At 41.9% G+C, this 17221-nt stretch overlaps 1 protein-coding gene across 2 annotated transcripts in view; it reads left to right on the top strand.

Annotated features, from left to right (window-relative positions):
- The window catches only part of LOC120046179 (zinc transporter ZIP11-like), a 146645-nt gene extending 139196 nt beyond the window's left edge, over positions 1-7449 (top strand). For both annotated transcript variants that reach the window (XM_038991200.1, XM_038991199.1), the window contains exons 8-10: positions 3240-3338; positions 4455-4613; positions 5822-7449. In XM_038991200.1, the coding sequence (XP_038847128.1) occupies positions 3240-3338; positions 4455-4613; positions 5822-5900 (337 nt within the window). In that variant the 3' untranslated portion in view covers positions 5901-7449. The remainder of the gene's footprint in view (positions 1-3239; positions 3339-4454; positions 4614-5821) is intronic.
- The last annotated feature ends 9772 nt before the right edge of the window (positions 7450-17221 follow it).

The raw sequence follows: 17221 nt of genomic DNA, 5'->3' as shown, positions 1-17221 counted from the left end.
TGATGTGTGGGACCTAGTGGTTAGAGCGTTGGACTAGTAACCGAAAGGTTGCAAGATCAAATCCCCGAGCTGGCAAGGTAAAAATCTGTCGTTCTTCCCCTGAACATGGCAGTTAACCCACTGTTCCAAGGCCGTCGTTGTAAATAAGAATTTGTTCTTAACTGACTTGCCTAGTTAAATAAATGTAAAATGTGAACAGTTGTAAATATTGCAGATTGTACCTTTAAGACTGAAAAAGAGTGCCACCTGTTGGTTGGTAGTCTCTGAAAGAGGTGTCGGTTTAGAATGGAACAATTGGCCTGGGGCCTCGGGTTAGAAGGCTGAGATGTACAGAACAGACTTTTACGCCTAACAACATTGGCAATGAGAAGTGAAAAGTGGAAGTGATAGTGGTCCCTGCATATTGCCAATGTCAACTATTACTGGTTTTTGTAATGGACAGAAATAGAGCAGGTATTACACAGTGGTTATAGCAATATGCTGCTACATACAGTGTTACGTTATAGCGATGTGCTATGTTATGCAGCTACATACAGTGTTACGTTATAGCGATGTGCTATGTTATGCTGCTATATACAGTGTTACGTTATAGCGATGTGCTATGTTATGCTGCTACATACAGTGTTACGTTATAGCGATGTGCTATGTTATGCTGCTACATACAGTGTTACGTTATAGCGATGTGCTATGTTATGCGGCTATATACAGTGTTACGTTATAGCGATGTGCTATGTTATGCTGCTATATACAGTGTTACGTTATAGCGATGTGCTATGTTATGCTGCTACATACAGTGTTACGTTATAGCGATGTGCTATGTTATGCGGCTATATACAGTGTTACGTTATAGCGATGTGCTATGTTATGCTGCTACATACAGTGTTACGTTATAGCGATGTGCTATGTTATGCTGCTACATACATACAGTGTTACGTTATTAAGGCTAGCAGGCTAACATAGCCTAATATAACCATAGCACAATGGAAAAGCACACTATATGCAGAGGATAACAAAGTACACAATAGGAACAGGGCCAACTAGCAGCTTATTGCAGTAACAGTACGTTAGCACGCAAGGCTAGTAGGTCAAAGCACAACATCGCTATTAGTGTATTACCACTGTGTAATACCTGCTTTATTTCGGTCTGTTACAGACAGAAATCTCTTTCTCTCTCTCCCTCTTTCTCATTCTCTTCATTCTCGCTCTTTTTCTCTCCCTCCCTCAGTACCGAGGACTGGACAGGCGTGGTTCCATCTGTTCTGGGCCAGTCCTGTCCTGATACCGCAGCTGAACAAACATAGCTGCCATGAAATGCTGCTGTGCTGTAATGGGGAAATGTAGCGCACATGTATTAATTAGTACTGTTTAAGAAGGTGTTTCCTGCCAATACAGCCCCCATGTGACAAGCAGTGAAAACAGAACTGGGTGACTGGGTTCACCTCAACCACACCAAAGGCACAGGGTCTCCCTAACTCACTCAGGACTTCCTGACCTCCTCCTGTTCTATCCCTTTTCTCTTTCTTTTTCCTCCTTCTCTGTCTCCTCTCTCATACAGCCCAGATGTTTCTCTCTGCCATCCTTCCCTCATTCCAATACTCCAGCCTTCTCTTTGCCCAGATGTTTCTCTCTGCCATCCTTCCCTCATTCCAATACTCCAGCCTTCTCTTTGGTCTCTCTCTGACTCTCTCTCTCCAGGGGATTGTTACACAATCCAATGGTCATGTGCCCCATCCAGAATGGCTGCCCCCATGGTCATATCCTTGTTTACATGTTAGCGTAACTGTATTGTGTATAGTAGCCAAGCCCATAGGCTTTGGTCTGCTAGCCTAGCATGCAAACTGTTACTGCAATATGCTGTAATATCCCTGTTCTGCTGTGCTGTAATGGGGAAATGTAGCTCAGATTTATGAAATAGTACTGTATACGAAGGTGTTTCCTGCCAATACAGCCCCCCATGTGACTGGGTTCACTTCAACCACACCCCACAGGGTCTCCTCCCTCACTCCCTCCAGACTTCTCCTTCTTCTCTTCTATCCATTTTTCCTATTTTTTTCCCCCTCTCTCTGTCTCATGCGGCCCAGATGTTCTTCTCTGCTGTGCTTCCCTCGTTCAATACTCCAGCCTTCTCTTCATTTTTTTCTGGATTCTCTCTCCGTCATTGTATCCTCATTCTTTCCTTGACACAGAAACACTCTTTCTAGCATGTTGAAAATACACCTCCTTTACACGCATTGTGATTCCTAGTCTGAAACCAAGCATACTACATTCCCCCCATCTCTCTCTCTCTCTCTCTCTTCCAGGCAGTGGCTGCTGTAAACCTTTCCGTGACTAGCTGTCATTAATCTTAATTAATTAAGCCTGTTAGAGTGGTTCACAGGGAGAGAGGAAACTTAAAACGTTCCTCCCAAACACACCCGTGTGTGGTGTTGCTGAGTTCTTTGCCCCCTGGGAACTGATGCAGTCCGACTAGGATGCAGTGGAGTGCGAGCAGACAAACGAACACCCTGGTTAACACCACTTATGAGCATGTCTTTGAATTACCACCCTGGCTGCTAATAGTGTGTACTGGGAGTGTGCTGTTAGCCTCAGTTTATTGACGCTCCGGAGGGCCTGGGATGGGGTGACTTGAATGCTGTGTTGTTGTTTTGAATAGATATGAGTTTCTTCTCTTCTAATTGTTCAGCAGTATGCATTTTCTCCCAACTCTTCATATCCAACTGACTCCTCATGTCTCCTTAGCAATTGTTTCCAAGTCATTTCCTGTCCTGGGAATGAGCCCCTACCCATAGTCTGCGGTTTTACTGTGATGACGATTTCCTCCTGTGCTGACTCACTCTCTGTGTAATTTAGACTGAGCACTACTGCCTTTTAGCTGACCCCGGAAACTGCCAGCAGCAAAATAACAGAGTTTCCCTCCCCCGTGTTATGTACTGTACAGCATTCAGACACTGTTTCCTCCAAGCTAACCAACCACCCAACCAACCACCCTCCAACCACACTTCTACCACACTTAGCCACGATACAGCTCCAACTCTACTGAAGCAGTGAGGTTAAAGTGAATGTAATGCTTCACATGCAAAGTCGACGCTCTGAAATCTCTCCCGTTTAGGCCTCTAAACCAATGTCAATGAACGACCATTGATTAGGGTAATGGTAATGAGAAATGTCATCTGAAAGGCCATCAGACAATGATCTAAGCAGTGGTGTCCTCTGAAGCGTTATCATCATGTGTTTCACAGGAACTTGGCCATTGGCATAGGGATCCAGAATTTCCCAGAGGGCCTTGCGGTGAGCCTCCCTCTGCGAGGTGCAGGGATGTCCACATGGAAAGCCTTCTGGTGAGTAACAACTCTTAATATCCAAACAGTATCTCCATATGATCATCACTGTTTCTCTGCACCTTAACTCACAGGGTCTTCAGAAAGAATTCACACCCCTTGACTTTTTCCACATTTTGTTGTGTTACAGCCTGCATTTAAAATTGATTAAATTGAGATTTTGTGGTGCTGATCTACACATAATACCCCATAATGTAAAAGTGTAATTATGTTTGTTTAAATGTTAACATATTCATTCAAAATGAAAAGCTGAAATGTCTTGAGTCAATAAGTATTCAAGCCCTTTGTTATGGCAAGCTTAAATAAGTTCAGGAGTAAAAATGTGCTTAACAAGTCACATAAGTTGCGTGGACTCATTCTGTGTTCAATAATAGTGGTTAACATGATTTTTGAATGACTACCCCATCTCTGTCCCCCACACATACAATTATCTGTAAGGTCCCCCAATCAAGTAGAGAATTTCAAGCACAGATTCAACCACAAAGACCAGGGAGGTTTTCAATGCCTCGCAAAGAAGGGCACCGATTGGTAGATGTGTAAAAAATTAAAAAAGCGCTAACCTAAACGACAGAGAGAAAAGAAGGAAGCCGGAATAGAATAAACAAATATTCCCAAAACTTGCATCCTGTTTGCAACAAGGCACTTAAGTAATAATGCAAAACAAATTGGCAAAGAAATTAACTTTTTGTCCTGAATACAAAGCGTTATGTTTGGGGCAAATCAGCCTGGTATCTCCAGGAATAGTTTCTAGTTTTAGCCAGGCAGAGCCCCGTTCAGTCCCTTAACCCCCTGTCTGTGGAGGGCAGAAAACTCACCAGATGATGGGATGCTTTGAAGACTTATCGAGTGTTTTTATTTTTCATACATTTTTATACATTTTTTACGTTTTCTTCCACTTTGACATTACAGAGTATTTTGTGTTGATCGTTGACCAAAAATGACAATTATATCCATTTTAATCCCATTTTGTAACACAACAAAATGTGGAAAAAGTCAAGGGGTGTGAATACTTTCTGAAGGCAACTGTATATTAAAGGAATTGTTTTTGTTTGACAGCCAATGACTGAAGGGGACATAAATGGTACTATCTAGGGTTTTGACTAACTCCTCTCTCAGGTACGGACAGCTCAGTGGAATGGTAGAACCAATCGCCGGGTTGCTAGGCGCTGTTGCCGTGGTGCTGGCAGAACCACTGTTGCCGTACGCCCTGGCCTTCGCTGCAGGGGCTATGGTGTATGTGGTGGTTGATGACATCATCCCAGAGGCTCAACTCAGGTGGGTAGAGAGAGAGAGAGAGAGGTTATTTTTACTGTGCTCTCCTAACCCATGTCTTAGTCAAGGCTTAGTCTATCTCCAACCCTTTAGAAAACACTGGAACAATGTTTCCTAGTAATGCAGTACCAGTCAAAAGTTAGGATGCACCTACTCATTCAAGGGTTTTTCTTTGTTTTTTTACTATTTTCTACATTGTAGAATAATAGTGAAGACATCAAAACTATGAAATAACACATATATAATCCTGTAGTAACCAAAAAAGTGTTAAACAAATCGAAATTCCACAAATTAACTTTTGACAAGGCACACTTGTTAATTGAAATGCATTCCAGGTGACTACCTATGCACACACATACGGTACCTTTTTTTCCGCACCATTGGTTAGAGCCTGTAAGTAAGCATTTCACTGTAAGGTCTACACCTGTTGTATTCGGCGCACCTGACAAATAAACTTTGATTTGATTTGATACCTCATGAAGCTGGTTGAGAGAATGCCAAGAGTGTGCAAAACTGTCATCAACGCACAGGGTGACTACTTTGAAGAATCTCAACTATAAAATATATTTAGATTTGTTTAACACTTCAAATCAAATTGTATTGGTCACATACACATGGTTAGCAGATGGTATTGCGAGTGTAGCGAAATGCTTGGTTACGGCATGATTCCATATGTGGTATTACATCATTTTGATGTCTTCACTTTTATTCTACGATGTAGAAAATAGTGAAAATAAAGAAAAACCCTTGAATGAGTAGGTGTGTCCAAACTTTTGACTGATACTGTCCATTAACAGATTGTTCTACCCTGGTTCCAACTCTGTGCGTACAGTAGTTGTTCATAGCTCTGTGACTCTGAGCTGGACTAGATCAATCACCGTCTTTGTGTTAGTGTGAGCCGCGAGGAGGAATAGTGGGAGCGGAGCAACGACACTGTCCCCCTGGAATGTTCTGGTTTTCACAACCCTGGGCGTGTTGTTTTCTTTAAAAAGTGAGACCGGGAGCGAGCTGTCCTTTTGACTTGTGTGGGTCGACTGTCACTGTGAAGTGTGTGCCTGCAAGCATGTTTAGGGTCTGTGTGTGTGTTTTAGTAACCTGACAGATTTCCATGTGCTCGGCTTATCTCTGTGTCTCAATGTATTGTATATGATTGAAGTACTGTATAAATACACCAACATTGATTAACACTGTCCATGTATATTGTCTTGAAGTGGGAACGGTAAGTTGGCTTCCTGGACCTCTATCCTGGGCTTTGTAGTGATGATGTCACTTGACGTTGGGCTGGGCTGAGGCCTCACCTCCACGTAGAACACCTCGCTGATGTCACAGAATGATGCCACGGCTAATCGCCAGACCTTGGGGGGAAAAAGGGACCAAATCTGCCTTCTCTCTAATTGCTTGCTTTTGTTTTTATTTATTTTATTTTTTAATTATGACATTTTGTGAATTTGGTTGTTGTTTTTTGGGATACTGGATCCTTATTATAAAATGTGATGATACTTGAAAAGTGGTGTTTGTATGACTAGTTTAGAATGGCACTGAGACAGCCATGTATGAAAAAATGATATTTGACTTTGAATAGATTTTTATGGAGTGCGTGTGTAATTGAGTTTACACCTCTAAAACCTCTAAGGGCTAAGTCCATTTTGGCTCCAGCTGTGTCAGCCCACTCCACAGTTGGACCTCAAGACTGTGTTTTGAAGGCTAGTTATGGTCACTGAAGGAAACACGGGGATGTGTGTCTACAGATATGTCACAAATAACCAGCTGAATGTGTAGGCTTGCCTGATCCTTCAGAAGGATCTTTGCTCAGATTATGATGTCATTCATTTACAAATGGTGCACACCCTGATTCATTCAGGATGGAATGTTTTTTTCTTCATCAAACATTTAAATGACCAAGTGATTCCGTCTGTTTTTTCCTTGCTCTTTTGCTTTATTTTGCTTTTTCTCGCATACATTCTCTATCAACCTCAGGCTGGCATTGTGTGTGTTTGGATGAAGAGAATGTGAATAGCAACATTTTACAGCTAGCTTCTCCTTATCTTTTTCTCAATTATAGCACACACATTCCATTCGTATTGCATTGTTATTACATTATTATAATATGACATTCAGTTATTATTACAGGTCAAATTAAATACAATTACTAATATGACATGTATGTGAAAAGAGAGATATTGCAGCTAGCCAAATGGAATGCTAGCTACACAACCCAAATGCAACCTCCTTTTTGCGTGTTCATTTTTACATTCATGAACTGTACTGTACTGCTGGAGTTGGGTGGGGGCTTCTAAACCCTCTGGCCTTATTGTCCTGTAGACCCTCTGGCCTTACAGCTATGTATGGGACAACGTCTCAGAGTAGGTGTGCTGATCTAGGATCAGGTCCCCCCCCCCCCCCCCCCCCCGTTCATGTAATCTTATTAATTTTGATTTAAAAAAGTAAAAATGATCCTAGATCAGCACTCTTACTCGGACACGCTTGATAGAAATTAACCCTGAGGGGTATACTACAAAGCAGGATCAATGAGTTAGCCAGTAAACTTGCATAAATATGATTTCTAAATGTGTTTGATTAGCCTGAAACGGGCATGGTCTGATTAACTCAACAACCAAAAACACATATCTTTAGATTACTTAATGAAACAGAAAATCAATAGTTATTTTGGGTTGTTTATCCAAGTTAGCTGGCTAACGCATTGATCCTGCTTCGCGGTATACCCCTCAGGTCTCCCTGCCTGATTCTATTCTTGGAGGGGGCTGGATAGAACCATTCCCAAGGAAAAGTGTCATGGAGAGAGATGTGGTGGTGATGTAATAAACCAAAACTGCTTCCACTATGTGTTTTTCTCTGTTGTTAGTTAGAGGTTGTCAACCCTGGTTCAGTCACCGCCCCACTGACTCATGGTTCACTGGAATCATTAACATAGTGTACTGTAGACCTTTACCGTAATGCAGCTGTGCTCTTACTGTACAGGGTCCAAGCCTAACTGAAAATATATGTAATAACTTAAAAGTTCTTGTAAATCATGCTTTAAAAACACGAGTTATACTCAGAAGTATCCGTACAGTGCATTCAGAAAGTATTCATACCACTTGACTTATTACACATTTTGTTGTTGCAGCCTGAATTCAAAATGTGTATATAAAAAAAAAAATCTCTCCCGTCTACACACAATACCCCATAATGACAAAGTGAAAACATGTTTTTAGAAAGGTTTGCACATTTATTGAAAATGAAATATATGAATATCTAATTCACATAAGTATTCACTCCCCGTTGCTATTACAAGTGCATCCAACTTCTTGAGTGTTGAAAGTTTCCAAGAGCACAGTGGTCTCCATCATTGGCATATTGAAAAAATATGGAACTTCCCATACCTAGAGCTGTTCGTACGACCAAACTGAGCAACCGGGCAATGAGGTGACCAAGAACCCAATGACCACTCTGACAGAAATACTGAGTTTTTTTGGCTGAGATGGCAGCACCTGCCAGAAGGACAAGTCTCTACAGCACTTCAACAATCTGGGCTAAATGGGAGAGTGGCCAGACGGAAGCCACTCCTGAGAAAAAGCCACATGACAGCATGCCTGGAGTTTGCAAAAAGGCAAGTGAAAAACAGATCATAAGGCAAAAAGATTCTGTGGTCAAACCAGGCACAGCTCATCACCCGTCTAACACCATCCCTACCGTGAAGCATGGTGGTGGCAGCATCATGCTATGGGGATTCTTTTCAGCGGCAGGGACTGGGAGACTGATAAGGATAGAAGGAACAAGGAATGGAGCCAAATACAGACAAATCCTTGATGAGAACCTGCAAACGACCTTAGTCTGGGGTGAAGATTCACATTCCAACAGGACAATGACCCCAAACATATAGCCAAACCAAGGCTAGAATGGCTTCAGCCAAAGGCCAGACTTGAATCCCAATGAAAATCTGTGGAAAGACTTGAAGATTGCTGTTTACCGCCGCTGCCCATCTAACTTAATCCTTAAGAGTTTATTGACGCAGCCGTGCATCAATCTAAGTAACATAAAGAATCCTCATAAAAATCAGTCAGTCTAAGGTAGAGATATCAGGGGTTTTTCATGGACTGCGTCTCAATCCACCACATTCATGAAAACGTATGTAGCGTCCGAATGGCCTGCAAACTATTATGAACACGGTGGTGTTCTCCGATTTGCTCTACAACCCCCCCCCCAAAGTAGCCACCCTTTCCTTTATGATAAACATATATGGAATCATGTAGTAACCAAAAAAGAAAAAGTGTTAAACAAATCAAAATATATTTTATATTTGATATTCTTCAAAGTAGACACCTGTCACGCGGGACTAGGTGGGCGAAAGAACCAGACGCAGAGAGAGAGAGCCGCTTGGGAAAAATATTCCTTTTTACTCTTAACCAAAACTGAATAAGCCCGAACATCCAGGGCGCAGAGAAACACTTGCCAACAACCCAAAATACACACACGTAACAAAAAACAATCCCGCACAAAACAAGGGCGGGTCAAACTCCTAATTATAGGGAAGCTCATTACGAAACCAAAAACAACAGGTGCAACTAATAAGACAAAACAAACAGACAAACGAAAAAGGGATCGGTGGCGGCTAGTAGGACGGTGACGACGACCGCCGAGCACCGCCCGAACAGGCAGGGGAGTCAACTTCGGCGGAAGTCGTGACAACACCCTTTTGCCTTGATGACAGCTTTGCACACTCTTGGCATTCTCTCAACCAGCTTCATGAGGTAGTCACCTGGAATGCATTTCAATTAACAGGTGTGCCTTGTTAAAAGGTAATTTGTGGAATTTCTTTCCTTAATGTGTTTGAGCCAATCAGTTGTGTTGTGAAAAGGTAGGGGTGGTATACAGAAGATAGCCCTATTTGGTGAAAGACCATGTCCGTATTATCGCAAGAACAGCTCAAATAAGCAAAGAGAAATGAAAATCCATAATTTCTTTAAGACACGAAGGTCAGTTGTGAGAGAAAAATTGCAAGATTATGTTATACTTTTATTGCATCAAGTGGTTGTTTTATTCGACATAATTAAGTATTCTTATAGCTATTGTGTGTGTTTTCTACTGAGGATGGGCCTCTGGGAGATAACACTGACAGAGGAGATTTACGATGTCTTTGGGTGATGAAACCTAAAGAGCATTCCAGAGCATGAGTTAATGTTTCTGTTCTCTATGGTACCAGAGAGAGATGGTTCCAGTTTGGAGTCGGAGGGCCAGACACTGATCTATACAATGAAAACTATTGACACAGCAGATGCTGTCTGCTATGTATTATAGGTATCTTTCATACAAATATTAACCTTGTGACCCATTCTATGTATCTGTTGTTCGTCATGTAGGTTGAAAGGGGTGTATCTTGGTTATAAAAGAACTTTGTACTTTTGTCTCGTCGCTTTTCAACAGATCATCAGAAACGGTGATTCGTCGACAAGACATTGCTATTGCAAAGCTCTCACTATTAAAGATTTAGTTTAAGATTTAGTTCAAAGTATAACTCTGACTTGTGTGATAACTGTGTCTCTCCTCATTTGATAGTAAAGAAATGATCCACCACACAGTCAATTCGGAAAATGTCAAGAACTTTGAAAGTTTCTTCAAGTGCAGTCACAAAAACCCTCAAGCGCTATGATGAAACTGGCTCTCATGAGGACCACCACAGGAAAGGAAGACCCACAGTTACAGTACCTCTGCTGCAGAGGATAAGTTCATTAGAGTTACCAGCCTCAGAAATTGTAGCCCAAATAAATGCTTCAAGTATCAGACACATCTCAACATCAACTGTTCAGAGGAGACTGCGTGAATCAGGCCTATCTGATCAAATTGCTGCAAAGAAACCACTACTAAAGGACGCCAATAATAATAAGAGACTTGCTTGGGCCAAAAAACACGATGGAAATCTGTCCAAATTTTTGGTTCCAACCGCCGTGTCTTTGTGAGACGCAGAGTAGGTGAGTGGATGGTCTCCGCATGTGTGGTTCCTGAGAGGGAAGGAAAAGCAGCCAACCAGTGCTCAGCATATGTGGGAACTCCTTCAAGACTATTGGAAAAGCATTCCTCATGAAGCTGGTTGAGAGAATATGAAATATATTTGGTAACTACATGATTCCATATGTGTAATTTCATAGTTATGATGTCTTTACTATTACTCTACAAAAAAGCTAAAATACAAAAATAACCTGACGTGATACTGCACCCACCAATGTAGAAAAATAGTAAAAATAAGAAAACCCTTGAATGAGTAGGTGTGTCTAAACTTTTGACTGGGACTGTATATATAAATATATTTCCTGAGATTTCTTTTATCTCCTAGATTTAGGACACTTCAAAGCCTTATTCCTTATTCTTTTCTTTTTTTTACTGTATACCTAAAGTGGACCTAAAATTCCAAATGAAATAGCTAAATGATCTATGGTATGACCATCTTAAAACAATTTCAAATGTTAGCTTAGAACAATTTTAGAATCTTCAAGGAATAATGGGAGAACATCCCCAAATCCAGATGTGCAAAGCTGAAGACGACTGAAAGCTGTAATCGCCGTCAAAGGTGTTTCTACAAAGTATTGATTCAAGGGTGTGAATAAAGGTAAATGAGCTATTTCTGTATTTCATTTTCAATACATTTGCAGTAATGTCTAACAACATGTTTTCACTTTGTTATTATGGGGTATTGTGTATAGATGGGTGAGAAGAAATATTTAATCAATTTTGAATTCAGGCTGTAACACAACAAGATGTGGAATAAGTTAAGAGGTATGAATACTTTCTGAAGGCACTAACTAATGTACAGTTTTCATACAGTTACAATGGAGTGCACACTGCACTTCCCTGTTGGCAGGACGTATGTGTGTTTGGCCAGTGCTATGAACAGTAGACATGAGACCTTGGAAAAATTGTGAAGTACAGAAAGGGTCAACTCTACAAGTCTAGGTACTGAGCCTCTCTTTCTCGCTCTCTCTCTCTGTCATCTGTTCTCTTTCTCCCTCTCTCTCTCTGTCATCTGTTCTCTTTCTCCCTCTGTCTTGTCATTTCAGTCCTTAGCTCTCATTGGAGAGAATCCGTGTTGAGAAGTGAGACCTACTCTGACGGAGACCTGGTCTCGAGTTGAGCCATAGTTCACTCTCTCTTGACTCCACTCTCTACCCGCTCGTTTTACAGCGGCAACATTTTTATTTCCCCTCACGAGTCTATGGAATGGCGACGTTTCTGAGGTCAAACACAAGCAAAGGGGCTCTCAGAACTGAATAAATGTGCAATGTATACACGTTGTCCACTCAGGTTCAGAGTGCTACACAATGACACTGTAGCAGTATCCTGAACCATGACCCATCCTTATGTAACAATACTCAACTCTGTGTAAGCCTAGGACCTGGCAGCTAGTCGACTGGCACACACAGAGATGTATGCGTGTGCGGGTTCGCTCCCTCTTTCTCCTATTTGTTTTTCTTTTGAGCTGTGAAACTGATAAGTGTGATAGGGAGAGGCGAGACGTGGTTTAGCCGCTTATTGAGTCGGAATGCCAGTTCAGGAAACACACCTTGTTGCCACGGCGAAGGACAAAGAACCCCTTTCACAGCCGCCCTGTGCCAGCGTCGCCCGCGGCAAACATGCCCACCTCGCTGTGGGCAGAGATTGGTATAGGCAGGACATCTCCCCTGACCTTATTGGGCACCAGAGAGAGGTAAGCCACAGGCATGGATCGCACACACACACACACAGAGTCTCTCTTAGTTTCTTTCTCTCTCTCTCTCTCTCTCTCTCTAGCATGCACACAGGATCTGAGAGAAGGGACCCTTTCTTTGCTTTGTGTTTCGAATGGCAACCTTGTCTGGTTCATAGTTCTGAACGAGGAAAACAGTGGAGAGCATTGACAACAGGCAATCTGCTAACAATCTGGTCTGGAGAGTGGTCAAAGAATGTCAGAAATAGCCACTCCAAAGGCAAAGAACAGTACAGCACTGTTACAGTAGGGGAGTGCTGAGTAAAGCATGATATAAGGATGTAGGGTAGGTGCTAAAAGTGGGATACCTTGAGGTAAGGGAGCATGAGAGATACAGCTAATGTGTGGGAAGATAGTGAGTGGATGAGTACAGAGTATCTCGAATAAGGTATTGTCTCAATCAGATGGAGGGTGTCGAGAAAGGAATGATAGTTTATCTCTGAATATGGTCTCTTGGAAGGCTACAGCGTCAACCAATGACAGTGGACTTTATTGATAGGCGCTTACTCATGCCCTGGGATAATGTGTGCGTGCGTGAGGAGTCAAACAGCGAAACGGGGTAGGAGACGCTCCAGGGATTGCGTGCGGACATCAAATGCTTACCTGTAGCTGAAAGAAAGGGGAAGATGTAAAAGAAGACGAAAAATATGTCTGTGGTTAACAAGAGTGGGCGGAGACCCAAAGCTCAAAGCAGGAGCTTCGCACGCAATTTAACAATACTACCTTTATGAAGGCTGCATCGCAACGGCTGACTCTCTCATGCTCAGACAAAGGGGAGATTTCAGTGATAGATCCTAATACCTGAGTCATGGCATTGCCTAATACAGACAGCAACATGTCTGTTCTACGAAATATATTCCCAAATAAATGTATTCTCAAATGTGATGCGTTCTCTGCTACGCTGTGTGCACTGAACTGACATGCGTGATTTTTGCTGATACTCCGATGGTCAGATGAAGGGAATTAAATAGTCTACAACGCACACCACAGTGCTACTCAAATCAAACAGCGGTCTGTAGCTGCTGGCATTAAGCAACAGCACACCCATCATCAATACTTTTAATAAAAAAATTAAATCGTCAGTTTTATACCTGAAAATGTACAATTATTTGTCTATAACTAACAGTGTAATACGACTGAGATTCATTATCTGGCTTTCAAGCAGAAGTCCAAACTTGCAGTAAGGTAGCTCAATGTACGGTAGTTTGGTTGCGTAAGAAATGGAACAAATAAATCAAAGCTGAATCAAAACAGTCAAACCTATAACAGAGTGCTTTCGATACCCCAAAAAACTACCTAAGGGGGCTTGTTGGTGTATCTGTACTTTTACTTCACTACATTCCTAAAGAAAATAATGAATAAATAAACATTTTACCTGACACCCAAAAGTACTCGTTACATTTTGAATGCTTAGCAGGACTGGAAAATGGTCCAATTCACAGACATATCAAGAGAACACGTGATCATCCCACTAAACACAAATGCATCATTTGTTAATGATATCTGAGTGTTGGAGCGTGCCCCTGGTTATATGTAATTTTTTTAAACAAGAAATTGTTGCTGTCTGCTTTTCTTAATATAAGGAATTTGAAATGATTTATACTTTTACTTTTGAAACTTAAGTACATTTTTAGCAGTTACGTTTACTTTTGATACTTAAGTATATTTATAGCCAAATACTTTCAGACTTTTACTCAAGAAGTATTTTACTGAGTGACTTTCACTTTTACTTGAGTAATTTTCTATTAAGGTATCTATACTTTTACTCAAGTATGACAATTGGGTACTTTTCCACCACTGCCTTTCCACACGTCCACTACTTTCCACACGCCCACTCGCCCATACTCCAGTCACCATATTGGGATGCATCTACCCACTTCTCCAATAGAGATCTTAAAGTGGCAATGGTGTCTTAAAAGGCCAATAACATACTTTGTAATAGAAACAAAAAAAAATCAACAATTTTTGTGAATAATAATTGTTTATATCATTGTTTAAAATAAAATAAGTAAGGGATAATCAACGAGGGGCTATGTGTTTTATGGAAAATAATGAACGACCTGGAAGGTGTGGAACTGACCTCCCACAGAGTTGCATTATTTTCCAGAGAATGCATAGAGCCCTGAGTTGATTATTTATTTATACCATGGCTATAATTTAACACGTTCACCTCTAGAAAGGTGTTAATTTGCAGGTAGAAATGTGTTCAACATCCACTGAAGTCGCTAGCAAGTTTACTAGATAGCTACAGTAGTTGCTGTGGTAACCAAACAACCAGACTTGCTAGTTTAGCTAACCAAACCATCAGTCCTAGCTTGCCATTATGAAAATCGAATTCGACAATGCCAATATTGTTTTCAATTCGACTTTTGCTTTCAAAAGCATCTCAAACATAGAACATGTAAGAATGAACTATAGCCATAGAATTCAAGCATTCAAATATACTGTGTGTTATAGGGAAATAATGCACACTCTAGAATGCCCTTCAAGCCAATCAGAAACAAGTATTCAACAATGCCATGGTATAATAATAATAACAGTCAGGATGTTGTTTCCAATGGGGTAAATGCAGATGGACAAACCCCATGCTTCAGCCTATGTACATTTTATAGCCTCTGCTGCATCAGTTGGGCTACAGGGGATAATGCTTAAGAACTCATTACCACAAACACTCACCATCCTTTGTGTGTGTGCATGCGTGCGTTTGTCAGTCTTTCTCTCTCTCACACACACACACACACACACACACACACACACACACACACACACACACACACATTAGTGAAAGACAGACAGCGATAGACCCAGAAAGAGACATAAAGTGTGAATGAAAGACAGAAGATAGACAACTACAGCTCCCCCCAGGTAGAGCTCAATGTATCCCTCAAGTCTCTGCATAAAACTGTTTCACTTTATCTCGCTCTTTGATATTTTATGCCCTGAGTGCCTGCAGCCAGCCAGGCTGAAGAGCTGTAGTGTGCTGAGAGGAAAGAAAAGCAGAGGGCAGCTTCTCTTGTGTTGCCCCCAATGCTGGCGTCCCTCACAGCTAGGCTACATAAGGAAACATTTGTTCTTCAGCCTCTGAATGAGGCCTTGTGTCAGTGGAGAAAAACACAGACAGGACAGAGAGAACAGAGAGATAGAAAGTTGTGTCCCAAAACCCTAAAACACGTGATCATGAAGACTTAAGATCTTTCAGAAATTCCTCTAGTAGTGGGTCCTTCTGACACACATTTGTTGACCGATTTATGTCATGTTCCCATAGTGACTATTTGTGAATAGGAATCATTTGAAGTCACTGTTTTTAATGTTTATACGGTTTCCTTTCTAATTTCTCTCTGACATGTTAAATATAGAAAACCACACAAATGGCTGGAACCACCATAACACACAAATATAAAAACATCACTTTCGCTTTCCCTGCTTAACCCTCAGCAGCAGCCTGTGCAGTTGTGGCGGGAGAGGGAGGCTGAGGAATGCCAAAGGAATGTTGCTGTGTTACTGGAGAGGCGGACTGACTGACTCACACACTGAACAATGTCTTTGTGTTCCCCGGCCCGACCTGTAGTCACGCAACGCCGTGTGAGCACACTTTCCGTAACCGCTCAGCCCTGCTCACAGAAGAGCGTGATCAAGTACCTGCATCTCTACAGGATCGCGTGCAGTTCAGGTGCTTGGGGCGCACTGCTGCGAATCCAGGTGTGAGTGTAGGAGGGAAAACGCGGTGTGGACATAAACATTGGGTGGAACCGAAACATCTGGCAGTTTGACTCCCAAGATTTTTGCTGCGTCTTGGAAATAAACATCAACACAGGGAACCAACCCGAATAAAGGAACAAGTGGAAATTATAACTGCTTATATAACGCAGTTTGAAGTTGCATATGTGTCTATTGCAAGAAAAAATATAAAGAGACAATATGCTGTATAAAACAACTATAATCTCTCATGAATGCATTTAAATATTGTAGCATATGCATAAAAATGGGTGATTGGAGCCCAACTGAGATGCAGTGATTGTGAATGAATTATTTCCGACATGATTGTGACAGTTGGCTTCCCGTTGATTGACCCTTTTGTGTACAATTCCCACACTCATCCAGTCCATTCTATGGAAAGGTCCGCTCATCTCCTTAGCCAAGCCGAGTTTATGCGTGCTAGTAACTTAAAATACTCCAAAAATAACAGCATGCCTGCAGGCAGGGATACTTCAAGGTGATGTAAGACAGCGAGCAGAGCTTTCAGTCGGAGAAGGACCTATTGGATGCAGCGTTAGTGTTATTGCTAAATTCTGCTAATTTGATTGAAGCGAGACCAGGAATATACAGAAAATGCCTACTTACTTGCATCACCAGGACAAATGTGCACATTTTGAATAGAACTCTGTGTTTTACTCACCTTGGGGGACACTGTTGGAGTAACACATTGTTGTGGGCGGGGACATATCCCATCTGCCACTGCCCGAATTCTTTGGGTTAGCAGCTCTCCACATGGCTCAGTTAAAGGCGCTACATGGTCAATCTGACGTCTGTATTGGCCATGCAGCATTTATGGTGATGTGGCCTCTGGCAGAAGTAAGATCATTCATAGTTCTTGCGCTTCGCTGAGCAGCACAGGGCTGTTGTCAAGGAACTTGTCAATGAAGTGAGTTTGTGTTTATGCTGGACCTCCAGCCCTCACCTACCACCACCCAATAATTTCAATGCGGAGCTATATGGAGCCCTCCACATTGTTACATTTGAGAGGCACAAGGTGATGCGGTACGGAGCTCAATTTGGCCTCTGCGTCCCTCTGGAGACTCCGCGATTGCATCACAATATCCATACGGCGCCTCCGACTACATTTTGGGATCAAGCATAAATTGACACTCGTGCT

The sequence above is a fragment of the Salvelinus namaycush genome, chromosome 4 (genome assembly GCF_016432855.1).
Source record: "Salvelinus namaycush isolate Seneca chromosome 4, SaNama_1.0, whole genome shotgun sequence".
Taxonomy (NCBI): Eukaryota; Metazoa; Chordata; class Actinopteri; order Salmoniformes; family Salmonidae; genus Salvelinus; species Salvelinus namaycush.
The sequence above is the reverse complement of the archived record's forward strand: the minus strand, read 5'-3'. Positions and strand labels throughout refer to the sequence as shown.